The sequence below is a fragment of the Caloenas nicobarica genome, chromosome 1 (genome assembly GCF_036013445.1).
Source record: "Caloenas nicobarica isolate bCalNic1 chromosome 1, bCalNic1.hap1, whole genome shotgun sequence".
Taxonomy (NCBI): Eukaryota; Metazoa; Chordata; class Aves; order Columbiformes; family Columbidae; genus Caloenas; species Caloenas nicobarica.
This window is the reverse complement of record NC_088245.1, coordinates 67,704,145-67,725,028: the sequence shown is the minus strand read 5'-3', so window position 1 is coordinate 67,725,028 and position 20,884 is coordinate 67,704,145. Positions and strand designations below refer to the sequence as shown.

The window sequence follows — 20,884 nt, the reverse complement described above, 5'->3', positions numbered from 1 at the left end:
ACCACATTCCAGATGGGAAATGATGGCTAAGAGCAGAAAAGCAGAAAGCTGTTAACCCACCTCTTAGTTTATAGTCCCTCCTGAGAACTTTGAGAGCATATCCAGAGTAGTAACCTTAAACTGAATAGTAAGCTTAAGCTATTCTGAGTCTTGAAACACTTAGCGTTTGAAATTATCTTCACACCGGCAAAGATTAATACTGATCAGATGAGTTTTGCTAATAAAAGCATAGCTTAAGAAGGTGCTGCTTTCTAGCTAAAATGTTGCTGTGTTTCTTAGGCAGATCAATGCAGAATCAAACGTGCATGTTTGGTTGTGGTCTTGAAAGTAGTTTAAATTCACCTGTTTGACTCCACACTGGAAGAGACCTGGAGATCTAATGACAGGCTCAGTAGTAACAGTTAAGAGGTTTAAAATAGCCTGCAATCAAGTAAACTCAATGGCCTCTAGAGACATACCTTTTCTTATTTCCATTTGTCAGAAGAGCAAGTGCAATGTTCCCTTCACCCTAAGCAAACTGCTTTTTCAATTTATTTAATTTTCTATCATAGTTTTACGCATTTTTGTATTTGTTTGTAGCTGTATTAAGAAGTTGCAGACTAAAGAATACTCTCTAAGGCAGAGCTGAAAGTTTAACCTATCAAAATGCAGCAGAAACTATTTTAGTGCATTTGTCACTTTACATGTCCATTTCAAAAATGAAATTACTGCCTCATTTTGGAATTTTTGTACACCTTTGGTGGGTGGGGGAGGTTGTATGTGGGTCGTTTTGGTTTAGGTTTTGGGGTTTTTTTTACTGTGAATATCAGAATTCATTATTTGTGTTTAACTTTTTTTCGTGTTAAAAAAAATACCGCTGAATAATTTTACACAATGTTGCATTGGGAAGGTAGCCCATTTCATCTGTTCCAGATCTTGATGTGAGTTTGTGGGAAACCTCTAAATGCATTGGTTTTCTCTCCTAAACAATAAATGAATCCAGTAGGATTTTAGATATGGTCATGTAACACGTATTTTGTACATAACCCACAAAATGGACCAAAGTCACTCAGTCAGTAATTCACAACTCAGGAAGTGGTCTCCATTTTACACCATATCACATAACATTCTCTTTGTGTTAGGTGAAAGTATCCATACTTATATGCATTATATACAAATAACATGTGTTACATGTCTTAACTAATAATTTATGTCGTGTAAATATCCCTTTCGTTCTATAAGAACCAGACACACTGACTTGTTGGCTAATTTTCTAAAAAAGAAAATTGATTTCCTCTTCTCAGTAGTGTCTCTTGGGTTGTTGTGGAGATGGTTTTATTAGCACAAAGTAATATAAATCAGGACTGTCCTGACAGTAGAATTGCATTAGGTCTTATAACTTATTTTGAATTAGAGATTTTAGTAATCCAGGCTAACAGCCTAGCTTTGCTTTTTTTTTTCTAAAGGCGTTTCTTGATTATCCGACGATGTATTTTGGATGACTTTAAAGAGCCTGGAGGAGTACTTGTTAAAACAAACAATTTGAGATGTTGGAAACATACCTAAATCCAGTACAGAAGAATTCAGGCTCTGCCTCTGGTGCAAACCAGACTGGACTCTACACATAGTGTCTCTTAGGAGAACATAGATGCCCCCCAGTAGGTTTATAGATGTCCCCCAATAGTGTTTGTGAGGGAAGAATGGAGTTCTTTTTTGAAATTTAAGCATAGTTGAAAAGGAAATGAAATCAAATACTTCCAATTTCCCACAGACTGGAAATCCCAGCAAGGCATTTCAGGAACACCCACCAACATTCTCCTTCCAAAGCCAAGTGTGTTCCCTGATGCTTCTGGCTGTTCACAGAACCAACATACTTGTCAGTCTTGTTGCTGCAATGTCCTCCTGGAGTCTGCATCGTCTTGGCCACACATTAATTAGAATTCTGCTTGCTGTAGAGAGGTCTTTCCCAGGGTGTACAATTCGAAGTGCTTGTGGGGCAGTAAGGAGTCTGGAAGCATTGACAGCCCTGACTCCAAAGGCCTTTCGAAGCTCCCAGGCTGACCAGGGATGCACTTGGAGCCAGGTCTCAGTCAGAAGCTCAGAAGCAGGATTTTCAGACTTACAAGCTCAGTCACACAGGAGTGGCGGCGTTTGACTTGAAAGTCACTCAGAAGTAGGGAGCCTTTGAAGTCTTCCTAAGTGCATTGCCTTAGGAAAGGTTTCTGCTCCTCCAGGATCTGCAGTTGTGGGGCAATTCTGCTGAGATGTCTCTGGGACACCTGGGGATTGCCAGGCATTTTGTTCTAGGATAAAATACTGTACAGGTTATCCACCTTTCTGGAATTCATGCTTAAAAATATTTAAAAAAAAAAAAAAAGAAAACCAAAACAGTTTAGCACCGACCCTTAGGAAGGAGCTGAAGGACCAAGGCCCTGGAACATGAAGTGTTCAAGTGTTTGGGAAACCCAAATCCATCCCTACATCATAGTCCCAGTAAAGACAAGCATCAAGGCATTCTTCAGTCCTGAAATATTCTCCTCTGACATTCTCCAGGATTTCACTAGAATATGGCACTGGCGAATCTTGCAGCAAATTAAAACCAAGAGACTTCAAGGCGAAAATGTTGGGGTCAATGAATGGATATTTTCCTCCAGTCTTATTTTACTGAACAACTAAACAGACTTGGCGAAGTGTATTTTTGTTGTTTGGTTCTTTGGAAGCAGCAGCTTCTAACCCTGAGTTTTGTGCTGCTGCAGTTCTGTCCAATTACCTTTAAAAGCAACAGAGTCCTATCCTATTGGATTTAGACTTACTGTGCTTTGGAGCAGAACACTGGCAGTTTGTAAAACAACTTTCCACAGCTACACACAGAGAGGGAGGAAAGTCTGTAGTCTCATTTTCTGTTGCAGGTTTGTTTCAGAGAAGAGAAAGGCCTTGAGTTTACAGACAGTCTTGGTCAGCAGAATAGCTCCTCCAAACCTATTTACTGAAGCAAATTTGAGCGATTCTGAAATAGCTTTAATTAATACCAAAGAGCAGTTCAAGATCCAAGAGCAGAGGGGCAAGGGGAGAGTGAAAAGATTCCTTGGTCTACTGTTTTAAATTCCAGCTTAAATACTGCCTTTTCTTTGTCTTTAATATGCTTGAGAACTGATGAATTAATTTTACTAATAAATTAGTTTTTTTAAAAAAACAAACAAACCAAACCAAACCAACAAGAAAAAAACCTCTTCACTGTGGTCATTTTATCCTGATTCCTCTGGTGCTTTTTGTCCCCATAGCCTGATTTTGAAATGTTGGATTTCCTAGATAACTAGGCAAAGGTCATTTCAGTACACAGCCATACTCTTATTAGTACTAGTCTATACAGCTTGGAACACTGGCAAGGACTTCAGTACATCAGCACCATTTGTGCAAATCTATCTCACACTTTGAATACTGATGTAGTTATTGAAGACCATTAACCTGTGATTTGCTTTTCTACATTACCTAGATTAACAATACCTCAGATAATTAATTCTATGGTCATATAATGGTTTTAGAAGTGTATTTTAGGAATCGTTATACCCACTCACACTTACTTATCTTTTTCTTCTATTTCAAAGAAGTTTAACTTTTTTCATATTTTTACTTTTTTCTTCTGTCGAGTCTGCTTCAGATGAAAAATTCACTTCAATTTGTTTAGAGTAAACTAAAAAATTTAAATTTGCTTCTGAATTTTTCTTTTCCTAGAAGATATTTCCGCATACTTAAAAGTAGCATATGCACTGTATGTTCATTTCTGTGTGTTAGTTAATCTTGCCATTTTGCAATAGATATCTAGATAGCCTTTTGAAGTTGTCGCAGTACCTGTAAAATATATATGTGAGAATGAAGTGTTTTTTCTGGAACCTTTTCCTTACAGGCTCATGAGGCCACGCTGGAGGCGAGGGCCAGCCCAGAGCTGAGTGATCGTATGCAGCAGCTGGAAAGGGAGGCAACACGGTATCGGGAAGAATCTAGCAAGGCTCAAGCTGAAGTGGATCGTCTTCTTGAAATCTTGAAAGAAATGGAAAATGAGAAGAATGATAAGGATAAGAAAATAGCAGAACTGGAGAGGTGAGAATGGTATAAAGTTACTAGAGGAGCAAAAGAGCTGATTAAAGTTAGAGATAACTGTCGATTTTTCTTGTCTTAAAAACCTACTTTGCCTACTTTGGGAAAGCCTGTTTAGAGTTTTTCTGCCTTCAGTCCTTTATTTTGGTAGATTGTAAGTGAAAAGGTATCTTACTGTGTGCTTTCATTACCTGTCTGCTCAAAACCAGGGCTGATATAGATAGAATTAGAAGGGTAGATATAGGTGTAAGGGAACAGAGATGGTAGGAAAAGTTGCTGACACTGTGGCGTGTTTGGAGAACTATTAGTTCTTTTGGCTTAATAAATTCCTCAGGCATGGTTCTCAAAAAAAAACAAATAAGAAAAATGACTTTTAAGAGTTTGTGATACTAGTTACTCAAGTTCTTCTGACAAGTGTCATTGAAACTCTTCGTACTGGTAGGGACACTGGTAAACCTTAGCTCCTGTGAAGCCAAATGAACATATTCGCTTTTGTCCAAATGAAGTGTGATTCAGCACTTTTCAGCATTTTCCGTCTTTCTCTTGGGAGCCAGGGTGCTCAGATATTTTTTCTAGACTTTAATGTCCCAAACAAAAATTATAATTTATTATAATTCCATGACATTTGTATCACAGTTAGTAAATCTTGGGAAAGACCTGAAGCAGATTCTGTTTTCTGTCACTTTCTCACCTTACAGTGGACCAAGAGGGAGTTTTTAGGCAGTAATACCTGTTCAGGGCTTTTTGTTTATCACTCACAATGAAGAATCTTTAATTTGGAACAGCAAAATGGAAATGCGATTATTCCCATTTGCCTCGTGCCAGAATAGTCTTTCTAATTTCTATCTTATCACTATTTTACTGCTCTGGATTTAGTGTCAGGAAGATTAGGGCAACTGAGATTTTGGCCTATAATCAAAAGAATTTATAAACTACAAAGCAAAAATAACAACAACAACAACAAATTAAGATGGTGGTACTTCTCTTTTACATTGACACACAGTCTTCAAAGAATTAGAAAGGAACTTATTTAAAAAGGTGCAGTTCTGGAGATCTGCAAAGCACTTATTGGTTTTCATGTTACGGTGGTAGTTTCTTGCTGTTTTAGTCACAGACCAAACTCTTACTATATCAGTGAAAGTACAAAATCCCCCAAATGACTGGACATCATTCAATAACAATTTGGTGAATATTTTGACTATTCAGTGCTATCCTTTCCTTCTTACCACCTGATCTTCACTCTTATAAAAAAATAGTGATCCTCTTCTCTTTTTAACTTATCTTTTCTACTAGTAATGAGATAAAGTAGAATTAGCAAACTATCAACATCTGAAATTATTTTTCAAGTGGAACTGTAATATAGTCATGGCACCGGAGAAAAAGATACAAGGTTTCAGATACTTTGTAGTGAGGTTTTGAGTAGTAATTTATCTTTTTCTGAATAATTGTTGAAACTTTTATTTGGCCTTAGTTGTTTTCAACTGTTCCGCCCAACCCCTTTTCTGTGAAAGCTTTCTTTCTCCTTGCAAGTTTTTACACAAAGCAGAGATTTTAACATGCCTAATAAATGTGTAGGTTGGTCCTGGTGTTATCTACTATGCTAGTTTATAAAGTATGCTTTCATGGCTGAACAGATGTATCCAGGCATGTTACTTTTCTGGAGACATTCAAAACCCGCCTAGACACCTTCCTGTGTAACCTCATCTGGGTGTTCCTGCTCTGGCAGGGAGATTGGACTAGATGATCTTTCGAGGTCCCTTCCAATCCCTGACATTCTGTGATTCTGTGATGTTCTAGAGCTAGAGTCTTGGTTTCCTGAAAATGATAGATAATTTTGCCGTGTAAAAGTCCTTCCGAAACTGTGGTCCATGCAGAGTGAGCTGGAAAGTATCTTGACTTCTGACGCTTCTACAGCTATTCAAACTCTGCTGTGCAAAGAAGAGCCCTAATGCTGGCAGAAGCATTTGTCAGGAAGCAAAAACATGAATATTGCTGTTCCTATCAGGAACTGTTATTATTCTGTTTAGAGCAAGATGAGAAGAATTAAGTCACATTCAGAGAATAACTCTACTAGCAAAAATGGGATTTTTCAAAAGAGAGGGTCTCCTCGGAGTTTTTTCTTATGCTAGTTATGTGTGACAACTAGACCGTATATCATCAGGAGAACAGAAATAGTAACACGGTTTCATCCATAGAAGAGAAGAAATGAGTCGCCTATTAGGGAGGTATGTATAGGGGAACAGAGGAGAAAAGATAGGAGGAGAGGAAGATGAAATGAAAAGCAGAGAACTGTTCTCTTAAGCCTTTTCAATGATGGCAAAGCTGCCTTCAGTTCAAATTAAAGCAGAAAATGCTTCCACCCTTCAGTAACTGTTGAAATGACTGGGTGTGGAACTCGGTTTTTCAGCTGTGAATGGGAGGAAAGATGTCAAAAAATAATGTATTAAATGTGGTGCATGCTGTACAAAAGTTTGAAGAATATGGAGTCAACATGTGATTGAAAGCACAAGCTCATTAATTTATATTCTCTGTGGGCAGGCTTTTGATTTTTCTTATGGGAAGGTGGGCCATAAGTTCACATTTCTTCTGTGGGTGAACAGCCCTGTAATTTTTGTTTCTGTCCCCATACTGTAATGGTGTAGAGGGTTTTGTAGCTGTCTGATTATTCACTTTCTTTATAACTAACTGCTTTTTGTATTGCCATTCCATAATCTCCTGTCTCTCTGTAACTTTTCATTTTGTGTTTTGTTACCTTCCTCGCTTTTTCTTTCCATTTAAACTGCCACGTCCTGGTTCCACGAGTTGTTTTGTTTTGTACGTGCGGGTTTTGTTTGTGGTTTGGTTTTTTTTGTTTTGTTTTGGTTTGGTTTTTTGACTGTGCCTTTTCTCAGAAAGCACGCCTCCCGCAAATTGCACCCTCCCTACCAGGTGTCGGTCCCTGCACCACAACACGTAGGGGGGTTTGTGTGGGACTTCCTGGGAAAGTGAGTGCTCTATAAGGCTTCTGTTTCCTACGGGCTGGAATGTCACCGCTGGCTGCCCGGCTGCTGCTGCCGCTGCTGTTTGGGTCTGCTCAATTACGCTTTTTTTTCCTTAGGTCAAACAGGAACTAGTTCTGTCAAGTACAAGCTCTAACAGGCTCTGCGTCCAACTCGTGTCACAGTGGTTCTGTCCACAGTCCAAAGGAGGTTTGCTGCTGTTCTCCCTGATGTAAACTCGACAGAAGCTGTTGCTTTTTATTCTAATTCTCTTGCCGTGTTTTGACTTTGCTTCTAATCTCTGTGATCAGTTCTGCCTGAACTGGCTAAAACTCAAGTGTCCTAAAATGTTTCATTGATAGAGGTCAGTATTGCCTTATTCTTCAGTTTTATCGTGATTATTACCCTGTAATAAGAAGAAAAAAAAAGAAAAAGAAGAAAGAAAAATAATGCTAGTCACCTGTGACATGGCCATCACAGCCTTCAGAGGGATAGTTTACACACACAGCTATTTGTGTGCACATATTCTGCAAATAAAAGCTGACTTGGTACTGGAGAGGCAGCAGTAAATATATATGTATATGTTGCTTCAGAAGGAAGCACTGAGTATATATGGAAGTCCTGGTTCCAGTACAAACTTGAAATTGATTTTAATTTGGCATACTTGCTACATATGATAAGTAGTCCTTGTAAGGATATAGGGCACTACCATTTTTTTCCTGAAGGAAACTCGACTTTGGTTTGGGAACAAAGGAAGACAATACTCAGCTTTGGAATACCAGCAGTCTCATAAAGGACAGCTGGAAATGATGGCTATTTTAAGAAGGAGAGTTTGGGGAGTGTTTATGAAAAGAACTTAAGGATGCCATGTTCAAGAAGAAACCTTCAAACTTTTGATATGTAGCACCCAAAAGCTGTACTCCTCATCTTAAATATTTCTTCTCAAAAGTAAATAAAAATAAAAGGTTAAAAAACATAGGGTGATCTGAAAGAAATGCTGAAAAATGTGGACAGTAGAAGTATCTTACTCTGTATGTCTTTAAGACAGTGATATGTTTGCATAGTGGCCTGTGAAGGATAGATAAAGAAATTAACTGCATGTTCCATCAACTTTATGGTTTCCTAGAACAGTGTAAAGGAAACTATACTAGTAAATTATGCCCTAAGCTTAAGTCAACAATTTGAAGTTGAAATATGTGTTTTCAAACCACTACTCATGTCTTGTAATAATTCTCTTTGGTTTTCAAGTTGGTCGTTTCTGTGAATTTTTAAAAAATTTTTTTAGAGAATTCCTAAACAAGAATCACATCAGGCCATATAACTAATTTAAATTAAAGGGGATGTTGTCAAATTCAAGAACAAAAGATGTTTATAAAGTCATTATCATCACCTTTAAAGTTAACCTTGAGAGATGATATGACTGTAATTCTATATTATCATAATTCATTAAAGTCCTCCAAAAATGAACTCTGATTCGGGTATAGGAAAAACTGAAATAATTAAATACAACTTTAAAACATGTTGATCCATTTTGGTACCATAAATCATAAAAGCAGATTGAATACATTTATCTCATGATTGCATGATATTACTACAAGGCAGAAGTTGTTGTCGTTGTGTTTCTCATCCACTTCCCTCAAAAATTCCTAGCTTAAGTGAATATTGGGATTCTAAGGTTAATCACTCAAAACTTAGGAAACTCCAAAATGAAGATTGCTATGTAATTTTAATTAACCTCTTATGTAAGCCTGTGTATCACAGTAAAGTGATACAGTCTTTAACCATATAAACTTCATTTTTTCACAAGAATGCTGCCTTTGGTGTGTGAAGAATGTAGCTGAAATCGTCCTCAAAAAATCCCGGGTGAGGCTGACACCTGTCATGGAAAATTTCAGCACAACTTGTTAGTATTTGGCAAGCAACTGAGAACAAGGTTTTGTAATGGAAAGAAGTGGTCAGGCCCATAGTCCAGCTCCACCTCTGAGAACACAGATCCATTGAATATTAAGATTTTCATCACTTCCAAGCTAGTCATTTCTTTCTTCTCAGTCTTGCTTTATCTTCATACAAAATGAGCATTGCACCTGAAGTCCCACGTCAGGTTTCACAGAAATAATACATTTTATATCAGCATAACTGCTCTAAACAGATAAGAATATAAGATGCGGACACCTCTACTTACAGGTATTTAACTTCAGATGTTTGAAAGTATGCTGATTTTTGGAAGGCAACTGTCTGCCCTCTGAAAGTCAACCTTTGTTAAAGTGCCTGAAGATCAAAACTCAAACTCACTAGTTGCTTTTGAAACCTACATCTAAGAAAAGAAAAGAGAGACAGTGCCAGTAATTGCAAATCCATCTGTAGAGAGCCCCAGATAGAAAAGCCATCATAGTGATTTTATGGTGACTTCTCAATCGATCCACACCTTTTTCATATAATGGGATATCCTTTTTCTATTTGTTCTTTATTTAGCTGTCCTTTATTTCCCATTCTCTCCCTTTTTTTTTTTTTTTTTTTTTTTGGAGGGGGGCGGGGGCGGGGGGCAGAGCGAGGAGGAGAAAAGGAAACTTCCTGGTGTTGCAGAAACAGTTTTTCTGAAAAACAAGGTCAAAGAACCCCAATGAGTCCAGCCCTTGCTATGGGGAGAGATCAGGGCTGGTACATGCTTTGCTGAATGAGCTTGCTGTGTTATCCTATCCTTGAACCACCTAAGCCTGGGTACTTGCCTTAGTATCATTTCCATGGTCAAGCAGGCAGGACTGACCTTATTAAGCAGCGTGATTCATCTCTGTGGAACTGAGTAAAGACCATCTCCTTTGTTGAATTCAGCAACGGGCTGAAAGGTTGGTTCATCTGCTGTTGCAAGATTAAGGATCTGATCTCGGATCCTCCACCTTACACTAGAGAAATACTTGAGTAATGAGAAGCACTGATGGTGAACTTTTTCGAAGGGTTCTTTTCCTGCCAAGTTTCCTGTGGTGTTCAAAGTCCTGTTCGGTTTTATCATTAAGTCAAGATGGTTATCAAGCATTCCCTCTCACACCTAAGGCTTTTATCTGTAGTGAATACAGGAGTTGTCATCTGATGATTTATACTCCATCTGCATTGTAGCAATCATGGGTTTTCTTTAGCAAATATCTCCTGGTCCAACTGCTAGATCAGTAGAGTGTAAGAGCTATGATATAATTAAAATAATTATAAAACCAGAGGAGAAAGAACATTAGGTAAATAATGAGTCTAATTTGCATATCAGGGTTTCATTGTTACCTGCCCTGACAACATCTCTTCAAAAGCTGATTTGTAGCTTTGTTTCATTCACCATCTTTGACCAATGTGAGGATATCCATACACACAAACTAGTATGAAAGGAGAAATCAAAACAAACAAACGAAAAACCCACATCAAAGCCACTCTTTTATACAACTGATATAATAAAAATAAAAGTGGTAGATCCTTACGTTGTCTTGCAGTACAGTAAGAACAAAAGGAAAATCCAGTAATCACCAGTATGCCAATGAAATAGTAACGTTAGTGCTCCATGGTCATCATGGCTCATGTCTGAGCTCCTATACCAGTGCATGCATTTGTGCTGGATGCACACACAAGCATTCTCTCTGACTCTCCGTCTCTACTCCCTCCCTCTAAGTACCAACTGAAAAGAAAGGAAAAGACCGGTCATCATTCATTTTACAAAGAAAAAGTGTCAAAAGTGGTAAACATAAACAGCCTTTCTACTTTGACTGACACAAGGAACATCAAGTGTGTATTATTCCCTGTCAGACTGCTTTGAAGGAAGGACAAAGTAGTAGATATACACAATCACTCACTGTCAGACAAGGGGAATTCAAAGGTTGACTAGAAATCATTATGTAAACTTCTCCCTAAGTACACCTGAGACTGATGTTGCAGACTCATTCCACTCCCTATAGTGTACAAACATGTGGAAAATGTTGCAGCTGGAATAATTGACAGCTTTTTAAATACATATATTTCTTCATTAAAATACGAAAGTGTTCACATCTCACCAACTATAAGATTTAAGTTGGCTATATCTTTGAAATTAATGAGATAATATTTTGAAAGAAAATCGATTTCTCCAAGACGACCGTTTGGCGTTCAATCATCTTATCTCCCTGTGCGGCTGTTGCACCAGAGTACACGGTTAATGGGGCTGGGCAGAAGCGTGGCTGCTGGATCTTGTAAGGAATGCTGCGAGTGCCTGTTCTTGCTCGAAGGGAAATAGTGCAAATTCAAACTCATGATTTTGCTCTGTCATGAGCATGTCTTGGTATGGGTCTGATACTGCTTGCTTGCGGTTGCTTCCTGGGCAGATGCTTGCTGTGCTCCTCTGCTCAATTTCACTGATGTTGCCCCCTGCACTGAGGCTTCACCTCCAGTCTGCAGCAAATCTCCATTGACTTCCTAACATCTGGCAATGTCAGGTGCCTGCCTTTTTTGTAGTTTCAGGGATAGCACAGTTCCAGATTTTTTCCAATTTTAATGGGCTTTCAGACGTGTTCCTCATTTTTGTTTGGATAAATTTTAAGATGATTCTAAGAATCCACATTTTTGAAAAATATTTTGAACCCCTGTAAAAAAACCAATTGCACAACATGCATTTTTCTTTGGAGGAAAGAATTTATCCCATGACAAAGTGAAGATGTTGCAATAATTATTCTCCATTCAAATCCTGTGCAGCTGGCTAAATAGTACATTTCTGTAGCATACAAAAAATTGCAAGTGACCTCATCATAGTGTTTCAGGTGCTGTTTTGCCTTCATCTTGTGCAGGCAAAAGATGCCACCTTTTATAGCAGTTAAAAGAACAGTAGGGTTCATTCAAATTCTACAGAACTATTCTGAATTCTAGTCTGTACATTTTCACTGTTAAATTGAAGAAACAATATCACAAGAGAATGAGTAACTACAAAGGGACTCTGAAACACAAAATGAAAAGTCTTAAACTTCCATAAATGGGTTCAATAACAGTTGTAAAAAAGACAAGCTTTTTTCCCCCACCTTATTTATTCCCATATCTAACCAAGCATTTATTTTCATTTTTTTGTTCCCTTTTGTTAAGTTTGCTTGACCAGTCATAGCTCTGCAGCTCAATTTAGAGAGTGTACTCTTGGATTTCAGTCAGAATTGTTAGTTACACGCTTTTCTATATTGATAAACTTCAAGATCAAACAGTGAGATGTGGTATTTGGCATTTTGCAAGTCTTTCCTGAAATCCCCAAGTAACACACCCTTTACAATAGCTGTCCTTGAAGAACTTGATTTGAAGAATAATTTAGAAGAAAAGTATCTTTACGCTAGTTTATCTGTTACAGACCAACAATACACTTTCAGCTGTACCTCACTCTGAAACTGCTGCTTGAACAAACTGAGTATCCCATATTATTGTTTGCAAAAATTTGGGCCAGAAATAAGGACTTCAAATTTCATTTACATGGTTCCATATACCAAGAGTAATAAAATGTGTAGCCATCAGCCTATTTAGAAATATTTTTCTCCAGACCGTATCCTGCCTTTTTAAAGTGAAATTTTGCCACTGGAGAAGTACAACATATGTTGTAGAAGCCAAATTGTTTCCTTGGACAGCAGGACATTTACTTTTCCTCTCTTCTATTGACTGAAAAAGAACAATGTATAAAGTCAGATGAAAAATATCTGTATATATGGCTCCTTGTTGACATACCTTGCTGGTATCAGTGAAATTGACAGCAGATGCCTATGAAAATATATTGGAGATATTTGGGGGGAAAAACAAACAAACAAACAAAAATACCCAAAACCCAGCAATAATGAACCTATGGGACCTCATGGTATACAGGGAACTCCAGCATTTTGTCTTGGTCAATCCTGCTGTTGAACAATGTTGGAGAGAACTGTCAAAAAAATGCCTGTTTGGTCATTATTGTTTTTAGATTGCACCTTATATGGGAGAATTGAGACAGCAACACTGCAGGAGGAAGAGGCAGATGCTTTTTTTGTTTTGGAAGGGTAACTTCAATGTCAAAATTAAGAAAGATGAACTTTTAGTTTTGACATGTCTTCAGGACTTAAAGACTTTACTCCATGTTTGGGGGTTTTCTCGCTTCTATTCCCTTTTGAAAGGTTTAGGTCATCTGCAGGAAAAGTGGAAAAAAAAGTGCATGTTGCTTATGGAGAGAACATAAGCCCCTAGAAGATGGCATAAAGGAGCACATTAGGGTTCATGTCAGAGAGTCAAATTCCACGTTTTCAAAATGTTTGTTAGAATTCTGGAAGAATGATACTTGCTAGTGGTGTGATGTAAATCTCGAGTTTTCTACAGTTGGCTTATTTCCCTTTTCCAAGAACTGTTATGTGTTGGAGACTATTTTCTCTACAGAATGTTGCCTCTAAATTAAGTGGTGTAATCTAATGTAAAGGTCCTTTTTTTTTTTTAATTAGATGTCTATAAAACATGCAGCTCTGTGTTTGTGAAGGATTGTGTGTCTGTGTGTCATTACCTGATTCAGATCTGCTTGTTTTGTCCTGTATTCTTGAACTGCCTTATCTCTGGACACTGTTTTCACAAACTCTGACTCTTTTTCTTTCACATCTCCTTCCTGGATTTGCTGCTTCCTTCAGCCTCACCTCAAGGTCAGTATTCACTTTTAATAAGAGTGTTTGTAAGACTATTGTCTGTTCAGCTAAAACTGAGATCTCACAGAAGATTGCGCATCAAATTGCATGACCTACAAAATAAAACATCAGAGATTTGGTTAAGTCTGTGTAGGAGGATGGGTTGAATAGAGTGCACATTTAGAAGAAACTTGTACGTAAAGAAAGAAATTATATCAAACGCTTGTAAATCAATGTTGTGGTGCACTGGAAAGAAGGGGGGAGACTTACCAATGATGCTTTTCAAGGAAGAAAACTACAGGAACAGGAAGCTGAAACAAGACAGTTTAAATATTATTGCTTTTATCTGTTACTTCAAGAAGAAAAAAGTTGAACATTAGCCATATTCTCTGATACACGCTGTTGAGTGCAAAAGTAGTTCCTTTAAAGTACTAGTCATCCAAACTCTAGCTGTTGGATTTTTATCATTGCATCTGTGTTTGAAACCTTGTGGTGATGTTGCAGAACTAGTTTTGGTGTGGTTTGAGTGTGTTGTGCTGCCAGAAGAAACCGAGAGCTGAGGATTAAATTAGCAAGAGGGTAAATTTGTCGAAGGCACAAAGTGATAAACTACTGAAAAAACATTACCAAGAGACAACATGTTTTAAAGTCTTTCAGCCATGGCTCAATTTTTTATTTTTATATTCTACAGGCAGTTGGTAAACATAGATTTTGTGATTTCAGTAAGGTAGCTAGGAGTCAACACTATGGCCCACTTAATACAAGTCAGAGTAGTTGATCTGTTGACCCCCAGTTGCCCTTTGAAAGGCTCTGAAACCATTTTGGATTCTAGTCTTTGCTGATAAAGTCTGTTTGGTAGAAAGCGTCCGTGACTCCTGACAAAGGAATGATCATAATTGTTTCAGGCAGTGTCTTTGCGCAAAATGCCACTACTTAATGACTGAAGTTCTGAGTTATCGACCAACATCCGGCTTTTCTATTCCTGATTAACACTGTGAAAAATGCAGTGGTGAGTGGAATCCCACGATGCTGCGATGCTGCTGACGCCTTTAAAATGTGTCAGCCTTCTGACCTTGGTTTGGCACAGATGTCGCGCTTGTGGCCTTGGCTGCGTGTTTGCCTTCCTCCCACAAGCTGGAAAAAGATGAGAAGTTAATCATGTTGTTGTCCATCAATACCTTCCGTATTCAGTGCATCATACTGGCGTACTTGTAATTGCTGGGGAGAGGAGGGCTGTCCTTGAGTGACCCTCTGTTTTTTCAGATCCCAAAAACAGAACTGCCAGGAAGCTTTTCTGCCCCGTGAGCGTTCTCTGAAACACACACAGTGTTTTCTCTTGGATGAACAGGGCTTCAGTTGGGTAGTCGGTATTTGCCACCATGAGCGGAGTTTGATGTGCATTGTCTAGCCGATAAATTCCTAAATGCTGCAGAATCCGTCCGTGAAAGGTATTTCTACTTCAATCAATGTGGATACAGGTTTTTATCAATACCTGCACCTATGCTGGAATTCATGATGAACAAGAGGAGAATCTATTTTTAGCGTGTGGTTCAGGTGTGTTTTTTCTGAGACCTGGCATGATTTCTCTTTCCCTAAACAATGTAACCGTAACTTTTATTTCTCTCATTTAGACCATATTGTAAAATTTGGCTAGGGAAGATATGACTGCAGTTTCAGGTAGCCAAGTGCTAGGTTCTTTGAAGAGTTTTCTGATCAGACGTTAAAGAGTTTGTCCATTCTGTCCTTACGGTTTCTTAGTGGGTTTATTGATTCCCCCCCTCCCCAGCTAGTTGCTGAGATTTTCATATATTTGCTGGCCAAAAGCAAAATGAAAATATTCTCCTAACGATAAGCAAGAAAATTATAGGGGTTGCAGTACCTCTTGTTTTCTCTCCTGTGCATTTCAGTGAATCAGAATGCCCTGAGTTGGATAAGGATCATCGAGTGCAACTCCTGTCCCTGCACAGGACAACCCCACAGGTCACACCATGTGTCTGAGGGCTTTGTCCAGTCTCTTCTTGAACACTGTCAGGCTTGGGGCCGTGACACCTCCCTGGGGAGCCTGTTCCAGTGTCCACCACCCTCTGGGGGAAGAACCTTTTCCTCATGTCCAACCTAAACTTCCCCTGGTGAGGGGGGGTTTTAGGTAGCCTAATTACTGTTAACTGCAACATACAAATAAATAGCCATTCTGTGAAGTTACTTTCTACATTGGAAGCTACTATGGGAGCCATAGCTTTATTTTTGTCTTAATGGTGTAAAGCAGTTATTTTTTTCAGACATCAAAGCAAATGTGTATTCCTGGAGAAGAACTAGATATGTGAAAAAATGTGCTAGGTATGTCTGTCTTCTAGAAACAAGAAGAAATACTCTGAATTATATCTGTTCTGATCAAGAACATCTTTGCTTACTGTAATCAGTGCAAAACCTGAATTTTCTGATCTATTAAGCTTTCATCATCCCTCTCCTGTTGATAAATCCAGTGAATAAGAACGTAATAGTGTAATCTGCATCACTGTTGCTGTTGTGACATGAACCTACTGTCAGAAGTCTAAGGGCCTACAGTGGATGTCATACTGATTCATAGTAAATAAAATAGTCTTGGAAGGCACGGGGATTAAAGCAGTTTTCCGTAAGGAGTTTTTGCAAAGCATCTCTGTTAATGACAGCTTTACATAAAGAACTTTCCAATGCTGAGCTCGAGAGTAACAAGCCCATTAACACTGTTCTGGTGTCATTACTTGCTGCAGTGAAAAAAAATAGACTAATACCATAAAGGCATATGCTACAGTTCTTTTACGTGGTTCTCATGTACACACGTCACAAAAGTTGAGATGGCAAAAGATAACAAGACTGACAAAACTGGGTGCTATAGTGAGCAACTGAATACTTTTCAAGGAAAGAATGAACTATATTGATAAAACAAAAGCAAGAATTCTAGCTTCAAATTGGGTAACAAATGGTTTAACTGCTTCCTTTTTTTTTTTTTTTGCGTTTAGCTTTTATTTACTTTTATTATCATTGTTATTTATATCTCATCTGCTGAATAACGTTGAACATGCTATTTTTCAACAATTTATCTTTGTAGCATAGCACTGGAATGGAAAAATAGCTGGAACAGTAGGACAGGGGGCCTCCCGCAGGAGGCTTGTCTTTTAGTGTCCCGCTTTCTGCTGTCAGATTTTCTGATAGTTGACATCATGTGGGTAATTGTACTGTCTGTCATCTTTTAAGCATGTAGTCTAGATCTTAAGAGAAAGAAGTTTTCTGCATTTTTTGCTATACCAAAGAGAATTTGATGCAATAGGAAGTAATAAAAATACATGGTAAACCTTATTTCTGCACAGCAAAGTGGTTTGGTGATTAGATGAGTACAGGCTGGTGGCATGAATCCAGATAAAAGTCTGCTTTGACTGTCCATGTAAAATGAAATGTCAGGTGGCAACTCATTATAGCCTTATAAAACCAAAGTAAAATCAAAGTACTAAAACTGAGGGGATTATTTTAGTCTGTTTTTCCAGAGTCCTAGATTTATATTAAACAGAACGTGTCTAACAACCAAAGGACTATTGAAAACATATCATCCTTCTACAAGAAAATGGAAGATAATATTGCATAGAAAGCTAAGCAAATACAGGAATCTCAGGATACTATTCAATAATTGTTTAAAAAAAAGTGCAAAAAAAGGCAGAGTACTTAGTTATGGGCATATATTCTATGGTACTTGTGGGTTTTTCATTATGGAAATACCTTTAAAAACTGTGTCATATATCCAGGAAGGTGTGTATCTGAGTGCTGAGAAAGTGCCTGGGCAGTCAGGAGAAATTTCGCTGAAGTGTGGCAGGCTCTTCATATCTTCAGAAGACTCAGGTTTTCATTCTGCCACCATGCTGGTCATTAACCACATCAGGAAATGATGAAAATTTCAAGCACATTGAGTCAGCAATGGTTAGTTTTAGCTCAGCAGAGGCAAATACATTGTGTTCAAAGAAGTTTCCTTTTAAATTTCTGCGGTCGTCTCTAAAAAATAACAACCTCTAATAGTTGTTTTCTATTTAATATAAGTTTCCTTTGATTCTACTTAAAGCCAAAACGTCTGCATGGAATTCTTTACATTAAAAAGTACGCTGTGTGTAAGAGTTGTCTGTTCCTTGTAAGTCAAGCAAGCAGAGATGATAGTGGGGAAAGGAAGAAACGAAGACATCAGACTTGTTGGCTCTGAAAGCTGGGTGGTGATGAGTAGGGCACAAAACAGAACTGTAATTTTCCTTAGAATAGATCATTGGCTTAGTCTTTTGAATTTGATTTAGGTATAGTGATTATCAGAGCTTTCTTCCTCTTTTTGAAGTGGCATCTGTAGCTTTTCTGTCAAAGGTCCTCTTTTCTGGCCTCATTTCACTGCGTCTTAACAAAGCAAAATTATTCACAGCTGTACATCATCACAGTATTCTCACTTTCCCCGCAGTCTTGCATGATCTGATTTCTTTCCTATTCTCTGCTGAAATTAATTTAATTATATGGAACACCGATGAGTTGTTTTTCTTTTTGTGTTATTGCTCTGTTTTCCGTACGTGTATTCACAATGTGTACAGATTTCCTGCGGGGATTCGAACTGAGGTAGCATTAGAAAGACACATGGCTGGATGTGGCACTAGTGGGGATGTTTGTATCTCAACAGTATGCTGTAAATTTTGAAGAGCCCCAAGTCAAATACTCTAAGAGATTAGGAGAATCCCTCACAATTTGGTGGTTTTTTTCAGATATAACAAAAAAGATTACTTTTAATCATACTATCTGAAGCATCAAAATACATTATTTTTAGAAGATATTTTAAAACATGTCTTTATGGTTATATGTCCCAAAGTTAACAAATTACCTAACATGTCATCATCAGAAGAGTTACTGAAATTATCATTCAAACTTCATGCAACATTAAACATTTTGACTAACCTGTATGTGTCAGATCAGATTTAGTCGAAGGAATAAAATCTGAATGTTATTTTTCTTCTTTAATGTCTAACTTCTGTGCAAAATTTTATCCCCTTAAATGGCTAGATTTTTATTTCTATTAAAACTCTAAAAACCGGGTAAAGTCAGGTGTAGGGACAGACAGTGAATTTATGTGTCTCTGGTAAAATAGTCTTCGTGCAAACATTTTCATAACTGACAGTACCAAAAGCTTTAACAGACCCTGGGCTTGGCGATAATATGATAGTTACAGAGAACTCAGTTGGACAGGAGACCTTTTTAAAATGTCACTGAAAAGGGTGAAGAGCTCAGTAAGCTTCTTTTCCTCCTTTTTTACTGATAAGGACTCATTTCTATCCCTGAGCATAGTGGCAGAGTCTGCAGGAGTGAAGCATTACCCATGGAAGTGAAAGACCAACTTATAGATCATTTAAACAAATCAGAAATATGCAGGTTGATGGAATCCGATCAGATACATACAAGGTTGCTGAGGGAGCCAGCTGATGTCATGGGACTTTTTCTATCATCTTCAAAAACTTGTGGCTGTCAGGGAAAGTTCCTCATGACTGGCAAATATCACCTCCATCTTCAAGAAGGATGACGAGGAGGATCCAGGGAATTGCATGCCAGTCAGATTAACTTCAGGTGCTGGCGAGTTTTTGGAGCAGATCCTCCTGAAAGCCATCTTCAAGCACCTGAAGGTGATAGGGAACAGCCAGTATGGATTTACAGGTGCAAATCATGCCTGACCAACCTGATTGCCTTCAGTGATGAGCTGACTGACTCAGAGGGGAATCAGCACTGTTTAATGTCTTTTTAATGGTGTCGCTGATGAGACACAATACACTTTCAAAAATTTCATGGATGATAGCAAACTGAGGGGAGAGGTTATGAGGGTTATATGCTGGAGGGCAGGGCTCCTATTTAGGGTGACCTTGGCAGGGTGGAGAAATGAACTGGCAGAAACCTCCTGAAGCTGAATAAAGGCGAGTGCAAAGCTCTGCACCTGGGATTGAATAACCCCCACGTCTGTACCAGCTGAGGGCCAACTGGATAGAAGGTTGGTTCACAGAGAAGGACCAAGGGGTGGCTGAGAATGGAGTAGAATCAACAATGTCACACTACTGTGAAGAAAGCCACACGCATACTGGGTTCTATTAGCAGATGCACAGCTAGCAGGTCAAGAAAAGTGGTTGGTTCCCTCTACTTGGCACTTGTGAGGCTGCATCTGGAATGCTATGTGAAGTCTTAGGCTTCCAGGTACAAGAAAGACATTGAGATAATGGAGTGAGTCCAGCAGGCAGGCCAGTGGGATGACTGGGTGCTAACAGCACATGATATACAAGGAGGAGCGGAGGCAACTGAGTATGTTCAAGCCTAAGAAGAGCGACCTCATGGGAGAACGTACTGTGGTCTTTTCAGCTCTCTAATGGGAAGGTCCAGAGACGACACAGCCAGACTCTCCTCGGAGGTGTTCAGTAAAACGTTGAGAGGCAACAGGCACAAATTGCAACATGTTCTGATCTAAGCTCCAGTTAGATAACTGGTGGAAAAAATTCACAGTGGCAGCAGTCAGATACTGAAACAGGTGCCCAAAGAGGCTGAGGAGTCTTCATCACTGCAGATGTTCAACACTCATCTGAACAAAGCCTTGTTTTGAGCAGGAGATTGAGCCAGGTAACCTTCAGAGTTCCCTCCAACCAAAATTACTCCATGAATCTAACTTGCTGTGATAAGTTAATCTGTATTGTAGGACAAACTTGACAATTTTTGTGTGGTTTTGGTAAGAGTTTGCTGCATAATATTGACCTTGAAAAACAGGATAAACCATAATTGTTTTGTAGCACTACAAATGTATGAAAAGAAAGAATTAAGAAAAATATGGGGGGGGGTTCCAGTGCACCTCTGTTGCATCACTGTGAAATGTGTCAGTGTGATATTAATAGGCTTGTCCTTTCATAAATAATAATTTACCCGGATGTTTTTCATTCAAGATTTGATTTAGCTCTTCCTACTTCTGTCCCCTTCCTCCCCATCCCTAAACACAGATACTTTCAAACCTTATTGCTGTTAAAAGTATCAGAGAAGATAAAATTGGAAATTATCTCTGTTTCCCATGTTTTTTATATGCTCTCTGTAAGCTTCTTTTGCTGGCTGAGAGCTTTAGACTGGGACAGTGACCTTAGATCTGCAAGTGTGGGGGTTTACTAGTTTGTAGTTACCAGGTATGCTGTTATGCCTCCTCATTTGGGT

General features: G+C 38.5%; 1 protein-coding gene across 6 annotated transcripts in view; it reads left to right on the top strand.

Annotated features, from left to right (window-relative positions):
• ERC1 (ELKS/RAB6-interacting/CAST family member 1) overlaps positions 1 to 20,884 on the top strand; it is a 294,674-nt gene that overhangs the window by 122,013 nt on the left and 151,777 nt on the right. For all 6 annotated transcript variants that reach the window (XM_065632425.1, XM_065632416.1, XM_065632397.1 and 3 more), the window contains one exon: positions 3,884 to 4,077. In XM_065632425.1, the coding sequence (XP_065488497.1) occupies positions 3,884 to 4,077 (194 nt within the window). The remainder of the gene's footprint in view (positions 1 to 3,883; positions 4,078 to 20,884) is intronic.